This window comes from Coregonus lavaretus, assembly GCF_964263955.1.
Source record: "Coregonus lavaretus genome assembly, chromosome: 4".
In the NCBI taxonomy this organism is placed as follows: Eukaryota; Metazoa; Chordata; class Actinopteri; order Salmoniformes; family Salmonidae; genus Coregonus; species Coregonus lavaretus.
In genome coordinates this window covers 73,553,117-73,569,120 of record NC_139991.1, presented here as the reverse complement: position 1 = coordinate 73,569,120, position 16,004 = coordinate 73,553,117, and the positions used below count along the sequence as shown (strand labels likewise).

The 16,004-nt window shown below is 41.7% G+C and overlaps 1 protein-coding gene across 5 annotated transcripts in view; it reads right to left on the bottom strand.

Annotated features, from left to right (window-relative positions):
* Positions 1 to 16,004, bottom strand: part of ppip5k2 (diphosphoinositol pentakisphosphate kinase 2) — an 82,172-nt gene that overhangs the window by 12,231 nt on the left and 53,937 nt on the right. For 2 of the 5 annotated variants that reach the window (XM_084160169.1, XM_084160173.1), the window contains 4 exons: positions 14,993 to 15,034; positions 14,658 to 14,831; positions 9,572 to 9,647; positions 1,449 to 1,568 (listed from right to left, as the gene is read on the bottom strand). In XM_084160169.1, coding sequence (XP_084016295.1) covers positions 1,449 to 1,568; positions 9,572 to 9,647; positions 14,658 to 14,831; positions 14,993 to 15,034 — 412 coding nt within the window. The remainder of the gene's footprint in view (positions 1 to 1,448; positions 1,569 to 9,571; positions 9,648 to 14,657; positions 14,832 to 14,992; positions 15,035 to 16,004) is intronic. The other 3 variants (XM_084160171.1, XM_084160170.1, XM_084160172.1) reach the window with 3 other exon arrangements.

Here is a 16,004-nt window from a genome sequence, read left to right as displayed (position 1 = left end):
GTAAACTGAAATTCCAATTCCAATATATAATCGACTGAATTGAAATGGACCCCAACAAAAGGTCAAAATGTAGACATTAGTGGAGACACCTTACTAGTTTTGAAGGGAGCATTAAGTTTGCTAGCAAAAGCGGTGCGGTAGCTAACCAACTGTAAATAAGTTAATTGTTTCGCCCAACAATTAGCCAGCTAGCTACATTAATTAGCCAGTTAGCTTAAGATATTTACAGGTAGTTAGCAACCGTTCACACACTTTTACTAGCTACATGTCGTGTCAAAAACATATCCCAAAAATGACGAGGTGTCCAGTTGTGATGTCATTTTACCAATTGTGAAAAGCTCTATTTTCCAAGCATTTTACTACATATGAGCTTTACAGCTAGCAACAGTAACTTTAGTAATAACGTTTTCCATATTTCATTTGTAATACAAATTCCAAAATAGTAAATTTCCAACAAAAAAAAAGAATCACTCATGATTTAAATTGATTCAATTAGTAAACATTTGCATTATTAATAAAAATAAGAAATGATTGAAGGTAAACTGTGATTGAGGGCTAAGTCCTTACTTGAGATCCGCACACGCAACTCTTTGAAATCAAAGCAAAATGTATGCTTAGTTACATCTTAGTTACGTGTGCAGATGTCAGGTTCGGATTCTGTCCATAAGAAATTATTGTTTGCATGAGTAATAACGAAATAAAAAATAAAAAATGTAGTAATGAATGAAATAATGATTTTCACACATCACCATGTAATAAAGTACAATCGCATCTCATTGCCAAGCTAAATCGATATAGTACCAGATTTCTGAGACAGGAATATTCGACCAGCAATTAATTTGAATACTTTAATATGTATTTATTTATTTTACTAGGCAAGTCAGTTAAGAACAAATTCTTATTTACAATGACGGCCTACACCAGCCAAACCCGGACGACGCTGGGCCAATTGTGCGCCGCCCTATGGGACTCCCAATCACGGCCGGTTGTGATACAGCCTGGAATCGAACCAGGGGGTCTGTAGTGACGCCTCAAGCACTGAGATGCAGTGCCTTAGACCACTGCGCCACTCGGGAGCCCAATACGATCTTGATTATCAAAATAAGTTATGAGTTATGAGGGGGATCAGTACTGAGTGATTTTGCACAACTCCGGAAAAATCTATCTTATTTTGTATGAATAAACCTTAACTTCACTATCAAAACAATAGATTTCACTATATTAGCCAAAAAGCTGATGGATTATTGCAATTTCTTCTCCCAAACACATGAATTATGCTTCTGTCCAAAAACACAATATGTTAAACTAGGGGGACCAACACAAAGTGTCAGAATACATTCATATATTTCCTATTGAAATACACAGAAGGAAATTACAGGATTCCTTTAGAAAAATGAGCAAGGGTTCATCTTTTTTTTTTAAAGATGTGTGTGCGTGTTTGCACATACCATCTAAGAAGCCAGAAGAAGTCAGCTTTTTACGGTGCACGCGAGCATAATCTTGTAGGTTAGGAGCACTGGAGGAAGCCCCGAGCACCATGGTGCTAAAGAGACCAGCGCAATGAGACCCTGGTGGGAGTTAGAGAAGATACATACAACAACCATTTGGTCCACACCATTGGAATGCATGCAGCATGCATGCCTAGGAGATTCTTGCCACAAAAAGACTTTGTGCAGCCTCATAAGAGCATTCACATAATGACAGTAATGTCACTTGGCATGAGGATGGCATTGTGTGTGTGTGTGTGTGTGGTGGTGGTGGGGGGGGGGGGGGTGCATTTACATTACATTTTAGTCATTTAGCAGACGCTCTTACCCAGAGCGACTTACAGTTTAGTGAGTGCATACATTTTTCATACTTCTATCGACTTTTAGGACAGCCAATAGCTACTTTCCTTACTGAGGAGTTGACAACACCTGACTATGACTAATTTGTTCCCATTAGAAACGACAGGCTGTGGTCTATCTTGGTTTAGTTACACAAATATTTGGTTGTCCTGCACTAGAGTGCAAAAAAAAAAGTATATTACCAAAGTTTAGCATGTCTTTGCAGGGGGACTGCCAGTATAATATTATGTTGCTAGGAGAACGGTAATGTCAGCACTGAAGTGTGCAAGCAAATAGTTTTATAACTAACCCATTGTGCTATCTGTGGTGCAAGCTTACAAGCTAGTTAGCTAGAATCTTGTTGCAGCTAATGATAGCTAGCTAAATTAGCTTGTAGCTTGAGGCTATAAACACGTTCATATAGCGATACAATGAATGCTTTTATCTAAAAACAGTGAAAGTCTCTTTACTCCTCAACAACATCTTTGAGCACATCAAAAACTAACTTTTGGGCCGACATTATAGACCTGGGTTAATTGTAAAAACCTTCCTAGGAGCATTGTTCCATCTTCGAGCTGTTTACCAAAACCTTCGTTACTATAACTTGCACTTGAAAATGCTTGTAATTTAACGACTGCCTCAGACCACTTGTATGATATTTAAGTGCATTGTTCGATTATTATTATTGCCCTCCCCTACACAACAAATATCTCTGCTAAACATACAGATAAACACTCATTCTATCTGTGCCGCTGATATCTTAAGAACAAAGTTATATACAGTACAAATACAAAGCTAGCAATTGTTACAAACTAGCCAAGCAAGGATAAAAAACGTTAAGCTACATATCAGGCCTACATATTTATATCATATTGAGTTCTAGTTTGCAGGCTTATGTAATTGTGCCTCAATACATTTAACGATGCGTAAAACGTGCGCAATGATGTGCCAAATCTGTGATTTAGTGCATTATCATAGGGTAAGCCATTCGAATAAGCGGACTCGGTATTTGCAGCCACAGGTGATAGTTTCTCCATGAGCTGGTCCGCCGTCATTATTGTGCATTCATTCTAAATGGGAGGTTAAGAATTTGAACGGAGAAAGCTGATCCGAGAGCAGCGCTGCCTTCTTTCGATCCTTTCTGTACTGACACACGCTCCGACGACGCACTTACAGTGTTATTTACATGGTGTTTTGGGTAACGCATGTAAAGAGGCACTTAGCGAGTGTTATCTACATGGTGTTTTGGGTAACGCATGTAAAGAGGCACTTAGCGAGTGTTATCTACGTGGTGTTTTGGGAAACGCATGTAAAGAGGCACTTAGCGAGTGTTATCTACGTGGTGTTTTGGGAAACGCATGTAAAGAGGCACTTAGCGAGTGTTATCTACGTGGTGTTTTGGGAAACGCATGTAAAGAGGCACTTAGCGAGTGTTATCTACTTGGTGTTTTGGGAAACGCATGTAAAGAGGCACTTAGCGAGTGTTATCTACGTGGTGTTTTGGGAAACGCATGTAAAGAGGCACTTAGCGAGTGTTATCTACGTGGTGTTTTGGGAAACGCATGTAAAGAGGCACTTAGCGAGTGTTATCTACGTGGTGTTTTGGGAAACGCATGTAAAGAGGCACTTAGCGAGTGTTATCTACATGGTGTTTTGGGAAACGCATGTAAAGAGGCACTTAGCGAGTGTTATCTACGTGGTGTTTTGGGAAACGCATGTAAAGAGGCACTTAGCGAGTGTTATCTACGTGGTGTTTTGGGAAACGCATGTAAAGAGGCACTTAGCGAGTGTTATCTACATGGTGTTTTGGGAAACGCATGTAAAGAGGCACTTAGCGAGTGTTATCTACTTGGTGTTTTGGGAAACGCATGTAAAGAGGCACTTAGCGAGTGTTATCTACGTGGTGTTTTGGGAAACGCATGTAAAGAGGCACTTAGCGAGTGTTATCTACGTGGTGTTTTGGGAAACGCATGTAAAGAGGCACTTAGCGAGTGTTATCTACGTGGTGTTTTGGGAAACGCATGTAAAGAGGCACTTAGCGAGTGTTATCTACATGGTGTTTTGGGAAACGCATGTAAAGAGGCACTTAGCGAGTGTTATCTACTTGGTGTTTTGGGAAACGCATGAAAAGAGGCACTTAGCGAGTGTTATCTACGTGGTGTTTTGGGAAACGCATGTAAAGAGGCACTTAGCGAGTGTTATCTACGTGGCGTTTTGGGAAACGCATGTAAAGAGGCACTTAGCGAGTGTTATCTACTTGGCGTTTTGGGAAACGCATGTAAAGAGGCACTTAGCGAGTGTTATCTACATGGTGTTTTGGGTAACGCATGTAAAGAGGCACTTAGCGAGTGTTATCTACGTGGTGTTTTGGGAAACACATGTAAAGAGGCACTTAGCGAGTGTTATCTACTTGGTGTTTTGGGAAACGCATGTAAAGAGGCACTTAGCGAGTGTTATCTACGTGGTGTTTTGGGAAACGCATGTAAAGAGGCACTTAGCGAGTGTTATCTACTTGGTGTTTTGGGAAACGCATGTAAAGAGGCACTTAGCGAGTGTTATCTACGTGGTGTTTTGGGAAACGCATGTAAATAGGAACTTAGCGAGTGTTATCTACTTGGTGTTTTGGGAAACGCATGTAAAGAGGCACTTAGCGAGTGTTATCTACATGGTGTTTTGGGAAACGCATGTAAAGAGGCACTTAGCGAGTGTTATCTACTTGGTGTTTTGGGAAACGCATGTAAAGAGGCACTTAGCGAGTGTTATCTACTTGGTGTTTTGGGAAACGCATGTAGAGGCACTTAGCGAGTGTTATCTACATGGTGTTTTGGGAAACGCATGTAAAGAGGCACTTAGCGAGTGTTATCTACTTGGTGTTTTGGGAAACGCATGTAAAGAGGCACTTAGCGAGTGTTATCTACTTGGTGTTTTGGGAAACGCATGTAAAGAGGCACTTAGCGAGTGTTATCTACTTGGTGTTTTGGGAAACGCATGTAAAGAGGCACTTAGCGAGTGTTATCTACATGGTGTTTTGGGAAACGCATGTAAAGAGGAACTTAGCGAGTGTTATCTACTTGGTGTTTTGGGAAACGCATGTAAAGAGGCACTTAGCGAGTGTTATCTACTTGGTGTTTTGGGAAACGCATGTAGAGGCACTTAGCGAGTGTTATCTACATGGTGTTTTGGGAAACGCATGTAAAGAGGCACTTAGCGAGTGTTATCTACTTGGTGTTTTGGGAAACGCATGTAAAGAGGCACTTAGCGAGTGTTATCGACTTGGTGTTTTGGGAAACGCATGTAAAGAGGCACTTAGCGAGTGTTATCTACTTGGTGTTTTGGGAAACGCATGTAAAGAGGCACTTAGCGAGTGTTATCTACTTGGTGTTTTGGGAAACGCATGTAAAGAGGCACTTAGCGAGTGTTATCTACATGGTGTTTTGGGAAACGCATGTAAAGAGGCACTTAGCGAGTGTTATCTACGTGGTGTTTTGGGAAACGCATGTAAAGAGGCACTTAGCGAGTGTTATCTACATGGTGTTTTGGGAAACGCATGTAAAGATGCACTTAGCGAGTGTTATCTACTTGGTGTTTTGGGAAACGCATGTAAAGAGGCACTTAGCGAGTGTTATCTACGTGGTGTTTTGGGTAACACATGTAAAGAGGCACTTAGCGAGTGTTATCTACATGGTGTTTTGGGAAACGCATGTAAAGATGCACTTAGCGAGTGTTATCTACATGGTGTTTTGGGAAACGCATGTAAAGATGCACTTAGCGAGTGTTATCTACATGGTGTTTTGGGAAACGCATGTAAAGAGGCACTTAGCGAGTGTTATCTACGTGGTGTTTTGGGAAACGCATGTAAAGAGGCACTTAGCGAGTGTTATCTACATGGTGTTTTGGGAAACGCATGTAAAGAGGCACTTAGCGAGTGTTATCTACGTGGTGTTTTGGGAAACGCATGTAAAGAGGCACTTAGCGAGTGTTATCTACGTGGTGTTTTGGGAAACGCATGTAAAGAGGCACTTAACGAGTGTTATCTACGTGGTGTTTTGGGAAACGCATGTAAAGAGGCACTTAGCGAGTGTTATCTACGTGGTGTTTTGGGAAACGCATGTAAAGAGGCACTTAGCGAGTGTTATCTACGTGGTGTTTTGGGAAACGCATGTAAAGAGGCACTTAGCGAGTGTTATCTACGTGGTGTTTTGGGAAACGCATGTAAAGAGGCACTTAGCGAGTGTTATCTACGTGGTGTTTTGGGAAACGCATGTAAAGAGGCACTTAGCGAGTGTTATCTACGTGGTGTTTTGGGAAACGCATGTAAAGAGGCACTTAGCGAGTGTTATCTACGTGGTGTTTTGGGAAACGCATGTAAAGAGGCACTTAGCGAGTGTTATCTACATGGTGTTTTGGGAAACGCATGTAAAGAGGCACTTAGCGAGTGTTATCTACGTGGTGTTTTGGGAAACGCATGTAAAGAGGCACTTAGCGAGTGTTATCTACGTGGTGTTTTGGGAAACGCATGTAAAGAGGCACTTAGCGAGTGTTATCTACATGGTGTTTTGGGAAACGCATGTAAAGAGGCACTTAGCGAGTGTTATCTACTTGGTGTTTTGGGAAACGCATGTAAAGAGGCACTTAGCGAGTGTTATCTACGTGGTGTTTTGGGAAACGCATGTAAAGAGGCACTTAGCGAGTGTTATCTACGTGGTGTTTTGGGAAACACATGTAAAGAGGCACTTAGCGAGTGTTATCTACGTGGTGTTTTGGGAAACGCATGTAAAGAGGCACTTAGCGAGTGTTATCTACTTGGTGTTTTGGGAAACGCATGTAAAGAGGCACTTAGCGAGTGTTATCTACTTGGTGTTTTGGGAAACGCATGTAAAGAGGCACTTAGCAAGTGTTATCTACTTGGTGTTTTGGGAAACGCATGTAAAGAGGCACTTAGCGAGTGTTATCTACTTGGTGTTTTGGGAAACGCATGTAAAGAGGCACTTAGCGAGTGTTATCTACATGGTGTTTTGGGAAACGCATGTAAAGAGGAACTTAGCGAGTGTTATCTACTTGGTGTTTTGGGAAACGCATGTAAAGAGGCACTTAGCGAGTGTTATCTACTTGGTGTTTTGGGAAACGCATGTAGAGGCACTTAGCGAGTGTTATCTACATGGTGTTTTGGGAAACGCATGTAAAGAGGCACTTAGCGAGTGTTATCTACTTGGTGTTTTGGGAAACGCATGTAAAGAGGCACTTAGCGAGTGTTATCTACTTGGTGTTTTGGGAAACGCATGTAAAGAGGCACTTAGCGAGTGTTATCTACTTGGTGTTTTGGGAAACGCATGTAAAGAGGCACTTGGCGAGTGTTATCTACTTGGTGTTTTGGGAAACGCATGTAAAGAGGCACTTAGCGAGTGTTATCTACATGGTGTTTTGGGAAACGCATGTAAAGATGCACTTAGCGAGTGTTATCTACTTGGTGTTTTGGGAAACGCATGTAAAGAGGCACTTAGCGAGTGTTATCTACGTGGTGTTTTGGGTAACACATGTAAAGAGGCACTTAGCGAGTGTTATCTACATGGTGTTTTGGGAAATGCATGTAAAGATGCACTTAGCGAGTGTTATCTACATGGTGTTTTGGGAAACGCATGTAAAGATGCACTTAGCGAGTGTTATCTACATGGTGTTTTGGGAAACGCATGTAAAGAGGCACTTAGCGAGTGTTATCTACATGGTGTTTTGGGAAACGCATGTAAAGAGGCACTTAGCGAGTGTTATCTACGTGGTGTTTTGGGAAACGCATGTAAAGAGGCACTTAGCGAGTGTTATCTACATGGTGTTTTGGGAAACGCATGTAAAGAGGCACTTAGCGAGTGTTATCTACATGGTGTTTTGGGAAACGCATGTAAAGAGGCACTTAGCGAGTGTTATCTACGTGGTGTTTTGGGAAACGCATGTAAAGAGGCACTTAGCGAGTGTTATCTACATGGTGTTTTGGGAAACGCATGTAAAGAGGCACTTAGCGAGTGTTATCTACATGGTGTTTTGGGTAACGCATGTAAAGAGGCACTTAGCGAGTGTTATCTACTTGGTGTTTTGGGAAACGCATGTAAAGAGGCACTTAGCGAGTGTTATCTACGTGATGTTTTGGGTAACGCATGTAAAGAGGCACTTAGCGAGTGTTATCTACATGGTGTTTTGGGAAACGCATGTAAAGATGCACTTAGCGAGTGTTATCTACTTGGTGTTTTGGGAAACGCATGTAAAGAGGCACTTAGCGAGTGTTATCTACATGGTGTTTTGGGAAACGCATGTAAAGAGGCACTTAGCGAGTGTTATCTACATGGTGTTTTGGGAAACGCATGTAAAGATGCACTTAGCGAGTGTTATCTACTTGGTGTTTTGGGAAATGCATGTAAAGATGCACTTAGCGAGTGTTATCTACTTGGTGTTTTGGGAAACGCATGTAAAGATGCACTTAGCGAGTGTTATCTACATGGTGTTTTGGGAAACGCATGTAAAGATGCACTTAGCGAGTGTTATCTACTTGGTGTTTTGGGAAACGCATGTAAAGATGCACTTAGCGAGTGTTATCTACTTGGTGTTTTGGGAAACGCATGTAAAGATGCACTTAGCGAGTGTTATCTACTTGGTGTTTTGGGAAACGCATGTAAAGATGCACTTAGCGAGTGTTATCTACTTGGTGTTTTGGGAAACGCATGTAAAGAGGCACTTAGCGAGTGTTATCTACATGGTGTTTTGGGAAACGCATGTAAAGATGCACTTAGCGAGTGTTATCTACATGGTGTTTTGGGTAACGCATGTTACAGCTTCTTCGGTCGTTATGAACAATGCATCGTTAGAACATTCGTAAAAGCCTAACTTCCAACGCTAGTCGGGAAACCTGACCCAGGTCACTGCAAGTTAATAACTATGTACTGTCCTCTAACCATTAGGCTATCATACAGTTACTACGTATCTTGATAACTGTCATTTTCATTGCACAGCTAATTATGACTATACCCAGACAAACTACTAACTACTAGATACCGTCACAAATAATACGATCAAATTAAAGAGAAATAAATAAATAACACAATTCAAACATAATAATAAATAGTTTGTAATATCAAACTTTGTATCACTTTAGTAAACAAAGATAAGACTCAAGATAAAAGTGAATGAAAAGAATGAATGTGTAGGACAGCCATATCTAAAATGGTAGCCATCAACAAATCCCAAATATTCTGCTAAGAATTTGCTGTGGCGACAACATTTTAGGTCACTAAGGACATTACCAGCATGTATGAGAAATTGAGTCAGCACTGTATTAGTTGTGTGGCAAAAATCTTTGTCTAAAGTATGCTTAACAGCTTGTATTACTTGCTCAAACAAGCTCCACATCACAGATGTAGTAATTGATCATTCAGTGTGAAGAGAGCAGCCAGTGCATTATACTTCAGGTGCTTGAGACTCCGTCAACACAAAGCAAAGACTTGAGATGCAGCAGAAAACATACAGTACAGAACAAATCCGACATCCTAAAAAGTTACTTCCAATATTTGCCCTCACATTGATGTTGCGCTAAAGTAATGTGAGGACACTAAAACATTTGAAAACTAGGGATATAATGAAACATCTAAATCACATTCTTTTAAAAATATAGAATTTTCATATTTAAACATTTCTTAATAATATAACGTGATAAATGGGGGCAAATCTGTTTCAAATGTCCTAAAAGTGGTGATTATGCTTACCTACTCCCGGGGTGAGTTTGTGTTCAGAGTATAGTCTACCAGGTCGCTGTGCATGGGCATTGTTCTCTGACAGAACCTTGAGGAGAAAAAATAACAATATTACCACATTTCACTGAAACTCCACAACCTTACTGAAACAGATGCCTTTTTTTCTGGACAGAAATGTTAATAAGCAGCACTGGGAAATGTTAGTGCAGACGCCAACAAAGACTAATCAGCAGAAGAAAAGAAAGATGGAACATGCAACATCCCCATGGCCACACAGAGACCACGCCACGTGAGAGGTTGGTAATTACACAGCGGGTGAGAGAGTAGCAGGAATTGAGGGATGAGGGTGAGAGTGTTGCAGGAGTTGAGGGATGAGGGTGAGAGAGATGCAGGAGTTGAGGGATGAGGGTGAGAGAGATGCAGGAGTTGAGGGATGAGGGTGAGAGTGTTGCAGGAGTTGAGGGATGAGGGTGAGAGAGATGCAGGAGTTGAGGGATGAGGGTGAGAGAGATGCAGGAGTTGAGGGATGAGGGTGAGAGAGATGGAGGTGGTGAGGGATGAGGGTGAGAGAGATGCAGGAGTTGAGGGATGAGGGTGTGAGAGATGCAGGAGTTTAGGGATGAGGGTGTGAGAGATGCAGGAGGTGAGGGATGAGGGTGAGAGAGATGCAGGAGGTGAGGGATGAGGGTGAGAGATGCAGGAGGTGAGGGTGAGAGAGATGCAGGAGTTGAGGGTGAGAGCGATGCAGGAGGTGAGGGATGAGGGTGAGAGATGCAGGAGGTGAGGGATGAGGGTGTGAGAGATGCAGGAGTTGAGGGATGAGGGTGAGAGAGATGCAGGAGTTGAGGGATGAGGGTGAGAGAGATGCAGGAGTTGAGGGATGAGGGTGAGAGAGATGCAGGAGTTGAGGGGTGAGGGTGAGAGAGATGCAGGAGTTGAGAAATTAGGGTGAGAGATGCAGGAGTTGAGGGATGAGGGTGAGAGAGATGCAGGAGTTGAGGGATGAGGGTGAGAGAGATGCAGGAGTTGAGGGATTAGGATGGACATGGCAACAGAAAACAATCAAGACTGCACAACTTTAACCAAGATACACATTACACACGTGTCAAAACAAAAGGTCAAAGTGAAGACAAAACATGAAGAAGAAAGTAGTTGAGGGTTTTGGTGTTCTCATTTTCCTTTCCAAGATGTTAATATCACCGTTTCGTGCACGGACAAAGAAAACGAGACAAACTTGAAATGAGCGGATCCTCTGCCCTTTTTTTTTTTTTGGGGTGAAGGGAGGTAGAGGTGGAGTGGGGCGGACCTCACAGCAGGATCCTGGTCTGGGTCAGTGGGTTGAAGACCATGAGCACACTATGAGCCCATTCTCACACCTCACAGAGCTCACCTGGAGGGCCGGGGAGGGTAACCCCTGTCTAGTAAGGCAGCAGACCCTCCTTAGTGACTACCATCAACCAGGCTCCATAGAGAAAACACACATTACAGTAAGTGGTGCTTTTATATTGAATTTATTTTACCCTTATTTTACCAGGCGAGTTGACTGAGAACACATTCTCATTTACAGCAACGACCTGGGGAATAGCTACAGGGGAGAGAGGGGGGGGGGGGGGGGGGGGGGGGGGGGATGAATGAGCCAATTGGAAGCCTCTTCTAGCACAGCTGCTGTGAGGGTCTGTTCAACCCCTTGGAGAGCTGGCCTAGCCGACTGAGTTTGGCTGAGAGACTGTGAGGGTCTGTTCAACCCCTTGGAGAGCTGGCCTAGCCGACTGAGTTTGGCTGAGAGACTGTGAGGGTCTGTTCAACCCCTTGGAGAGCTGGCCTAGCCGACTGAGTTTGGCTGAGAGACTGTGAGGGTCTGTTCAACCCCTTGGAGAGCTGGCCTAGCCGACTGAGTTTGGCTGAGAGACTGTGAGGGTCTGTTCAACCCCTTGGAGAGCTGGCCTAGCCGACTGAGTTTGGCTGAGAGACTGTGAGGGTCTGTTCAACCCCTTGGAGAGCTGGCCTAGCCGACTGAGTTTGGCTGAGAGACTGTGAGGGTCTGTTCAACCCCTTGGAGAGCTGGCCTAGCCGACTGAGTTTGGCTGAGAGACTGTGAGGGTCTGTTCAACCCCTTGGAGAGCTGGCCTAGCCGACTGAGTTTGGCTGAGAGACTGTGAGGGTCTGTTCAACCCCTTGGAGAGCTGGCCTAGCCGACTGAGTTTGGCTGAGAGACTGTGAGGGTCTGTTCAACCCCTTGGAGAGCTGGCCTAGCCGACTGAGTTTGGCTGAGAGACTGTGAGGGTCTGTTCAACCCCTTGGAGAGCTGGCCTAGCCGACTGAGTTTGGCTGAGAGACTGTGAGGGTCTGTTCAACCCCTTGGAGAGCTGGCCTAGCCGACTGAGTTTGGCTGAGAGACTCGTGATGGTGTCACCTCTACACCAGTGAGATAAAGAGTTTCTCTGAAAATCTCTCAAATGCCAGTCAGAGGCAAATGTACATAAATTGTCCTTCGTTGTATGTTTGACCAGTCTAATGATGTACAGTAGGGTATACCCTATACGATATAGTTCTACTAAATGACATCAGTGTGAAGTAAATGTAGACGGTTAGATACTGTACAGACGGTGTGATGAAGACATTTAAAGTGCCGCCACACATACAGCCATAATATAATACATACTATTATAATATACAATAAACTATAATACATAATATTATAATATACAATATTCTATAATACATATAATAATAATATACAGTACATTCCGAAAGTATTCAGACCCCTTGACCTTTTCCACATTTTGTTACGTTACAGCCTTATTCTAAAAATAGATTAAATTGTTCGTTTTTTTTCCCTCAATCTACACACAATAACCCATAATGACAAAGCAAAAACAGGTTTTTAGAAATGTTCGCACATTTATAAAAATAATGAAATAACAAATTTACATAAGTATTCAGACCCTTTACTCAGTACTTTGTTGAAGCACATTTGGCAGCGATTACAGCCTCGAGTCTTCTTGGGTATGACGCTACAAGCTTGGCACACCTGTATTTGGGGAGTTTCTCCCATTCTTCTCTGCAGATCCTCTCAAGCTCTGTCAGGTTGGATGGGGAGCGTCGCTTTTTTTTGGTACCCTTCCCCAGATCTGTGCATCGACACAATCCTATCTCGGAGCTCTACAGATAATTCCTTTGACCTCATGGCTTGGTTTTTGCTCTGACATGCACTGTCAACTGTGTGACCTTATATAGACAGGTGTGTGCCTTTCCAAATCATGTCCAATCAATTGAATTTACCACAGTTGGACTCCAATCAAGTTGTAGAAACATCTCAATGGAAACAGGATGCACCTGAGCTCAATTTCGAGTCTCATAGCAAAGGGTCTGAATACTTCAGTAAATAAGGTATCTATTTTTTATTTATTTGCAAAAAAAATTGCTTTGTCATTATGGGGTATTGTGTGCAGATAATCAATTTTAGAATGAGGCTGTAACGTAACAAAATGTGGAAAAAGGGGTCTGAATACTTTCCGAATGCACTGTATAATATACTATAATACATACTATAATATAATACATACTACTATAATGTTCTATAATACATACTATTATTGATCACTGCTATAATTGAAAGCTATTGCTTTTCTATATATATATATATATATATATGATTTAGTGTCAACCTTTGACCTGCTTTAAATATTCACACTGCATTTCCCCTATATAGGATGACTTCCATGGCCCTATCGTTAATATAATCTGGTCAAAAGAATTGGTCAAAAGTATAAAATACAGCCAATTTCACATTAAAATCGGGTGGTTTCCATTTGGCAAATGGGACAAGAAATGTAGTTGAAATAGCCTGCTCTACATTTCATTTGTGCAAAGCATTAGAAACAAGTGTGTTAAGTTGCATCGCAGCCAAGCTGGGCCAATGTTCTTGGAGGCACAAGCGGCAGGCAACCTTAGGACGGACATCCCACCCCAAACAGATCTCCAAAATCTGCATGTTAGTCACACTAGCCACTCTGATAATGGCCCAGATTATTGTTCAAATTCTCACTCAACAGCAAAACCGAGTGAGTCGCGAAGGACAGCTAATGTCTGTTTCAGCAGATGAATATAAAGAGTGGTCTTTACCTAGTCTCTTAGATGGGATTAAAAACAACGTCACCAAACCGTGCTGACAGACTGGTTCAGTTATGGCTTTCCATGTTGACAGAAGGTGAAAGTGCATGACAAAAGCAGGACATACATTCTGGTGTTTCAAATATTTCACACAAACTCTTTGCTCAAGTTATGAATGAGTGAATGAATATTTGGTGTAAATGCTTTAGGTTAATAAAAACAAATGTGTTTCATGTCACGGACAGTTTTAACTATACATCGTACTTGGCGATACCAATATAGTGGAATATATTTCACTCAGCCATAATTGAAGAGTCCATGAGCAGGTATTAACTAAAATAAATATGATGTAAAAAAAACTCAAAAAAAACTAAAACCAACAAAATATTTATCCGGGGTACAATGACAAAACAGGGGGAAACCTCAACAAAGATGAAACCAGGGAGAGAGCCACAGACAGTGTCTCTTTAGCTGGTTGGCGCTAAGCAGTTTTAAAAAGTATTTGTAAAACTGTCTAGGTGCACCTCTAGTAGACATTGTGGCCACATTGTGAGGAAAGTGTGAATTCCACCAAGGCAGCAGAGCAACAATGTCAGTTGCAAAAAATAAAATAAAAAATACAGTGGAAAATGAGTATCCCATAGCCAGCAATCTTTGAATTGCAATGCTATTACAATGGAAGACACTAAAAGCTAAAATTATTGTGTTAGAGTTAACATCTTCACTGTATGGACCCAATGAGCCAAATGACCCCAAAAAATTAGACAAAAAGGAATCATTCTTCACAGGATCATTTAGCCCTTAAAAAAATTATGAACAAAATGGCACACATTTTTTAAAATATATGAATGGGGGTAAAAATGGTGTCTTTACATTAATCTGCTGATTAGGTGTCCTTGCTGACTGCAGCAGTGTTTTTAAGTGCGCATGAACAAGAGTAGGTGTCATCTGTTTGTGTGGATAATAAATTAAAATGGGTAAAAACCTGTTGCCATGAGCCAAAAATACTGGATGTGAAAGCCAGTGATTTGGGGGAGACAGGGGAGGAAGTGATTTGGTCCCCTGATCTGCGTCTTCGACGCCCAGTACCAACACCACAGGTGTAATGAAGCCAGTTACCAATAGAGTCAGGGTTAGACACACTCAGGGGGCTCTCTTCCTGGAAGTGAGAGAGAGGGGGGCAAAAACAGCACAGTCATGCAACATTACAAAAAAAAAAAACAGTCCCCAGCTAACGTATGTGTGTGTCCCATCAACATTCACAAGTAGGACCTTTTTTTTTTTAGTTTGTTTGGGTTTTGGTATAATGTATCGTCATACTTTGCCGGCTGCGGTCTTGATAAAGTCTGGCTGCAATGGGGACTAAAAGGAAAGCAACAAAGAAAAGAAAAAGAGAAACAAATCAATGTAAATCGCAATTGTTAAATTCTCCATTTACGGTTCATATTGATGTTCAAGTCAATTCTGTGCTCCTGGCACAAGTTGGTCGATCAGCTAATTATCAATCAATGAATACATTTTAAAGTAAATGTAGCTCAGGGCAACTTTAGCTGATGTGTGCAGACTATTCTCTCAGCATTAGTGTCAGCATACAGCTGGTGTAATGTATTAAGTCAAGTTAAAATCATCTAACAGTGTACTGCCAACACCATGTGATACTGTGGGTTAGACACAACATTCACTATAATACTGTGGGTTAGACACAACATTCACTATAATACTGTGGGTTAGACACAACATTCACTATAATACTGTGGGTTAGACACAACATTCACTATAATACTGTGGGTTAGACACAACATTCACTACAATACTGTGGGTTAGACACAACATTCACTACAATACTGTGGGTTAGAACAACATTCACTACAATACTGTGGGTTAGACACAACATTCACTATAATACTGTGGGTTAGACACAACATTCACTATAATACTGTGGGTTAGACACAACATTCACTATAATACTGTGGGTTAGACACAACATTCACTATAATACTGTGGGTTAGACACAACATTCACTATAATACTGTGGGTTAGACACAACATTCACTATAATACTGTGGGTTAGACACAACATTCACTATAATACTGTGGGTTAGACACAACATTCACTATAATACTGTGGGTTAGACACAACATTCACTATAATACTGTGGGTTAGACACAACATTCACTATAATACTGTGGGTTAGACACAACATTCACTATAATACTGTGGGTTAGACACAACATTCACTATAATACTGTGGGTTAGACACAACATTCACTATAATACTGTGGGTAAGGGACAATATTCACTATAATACTGTGGGTGAGGGACAATATTCAC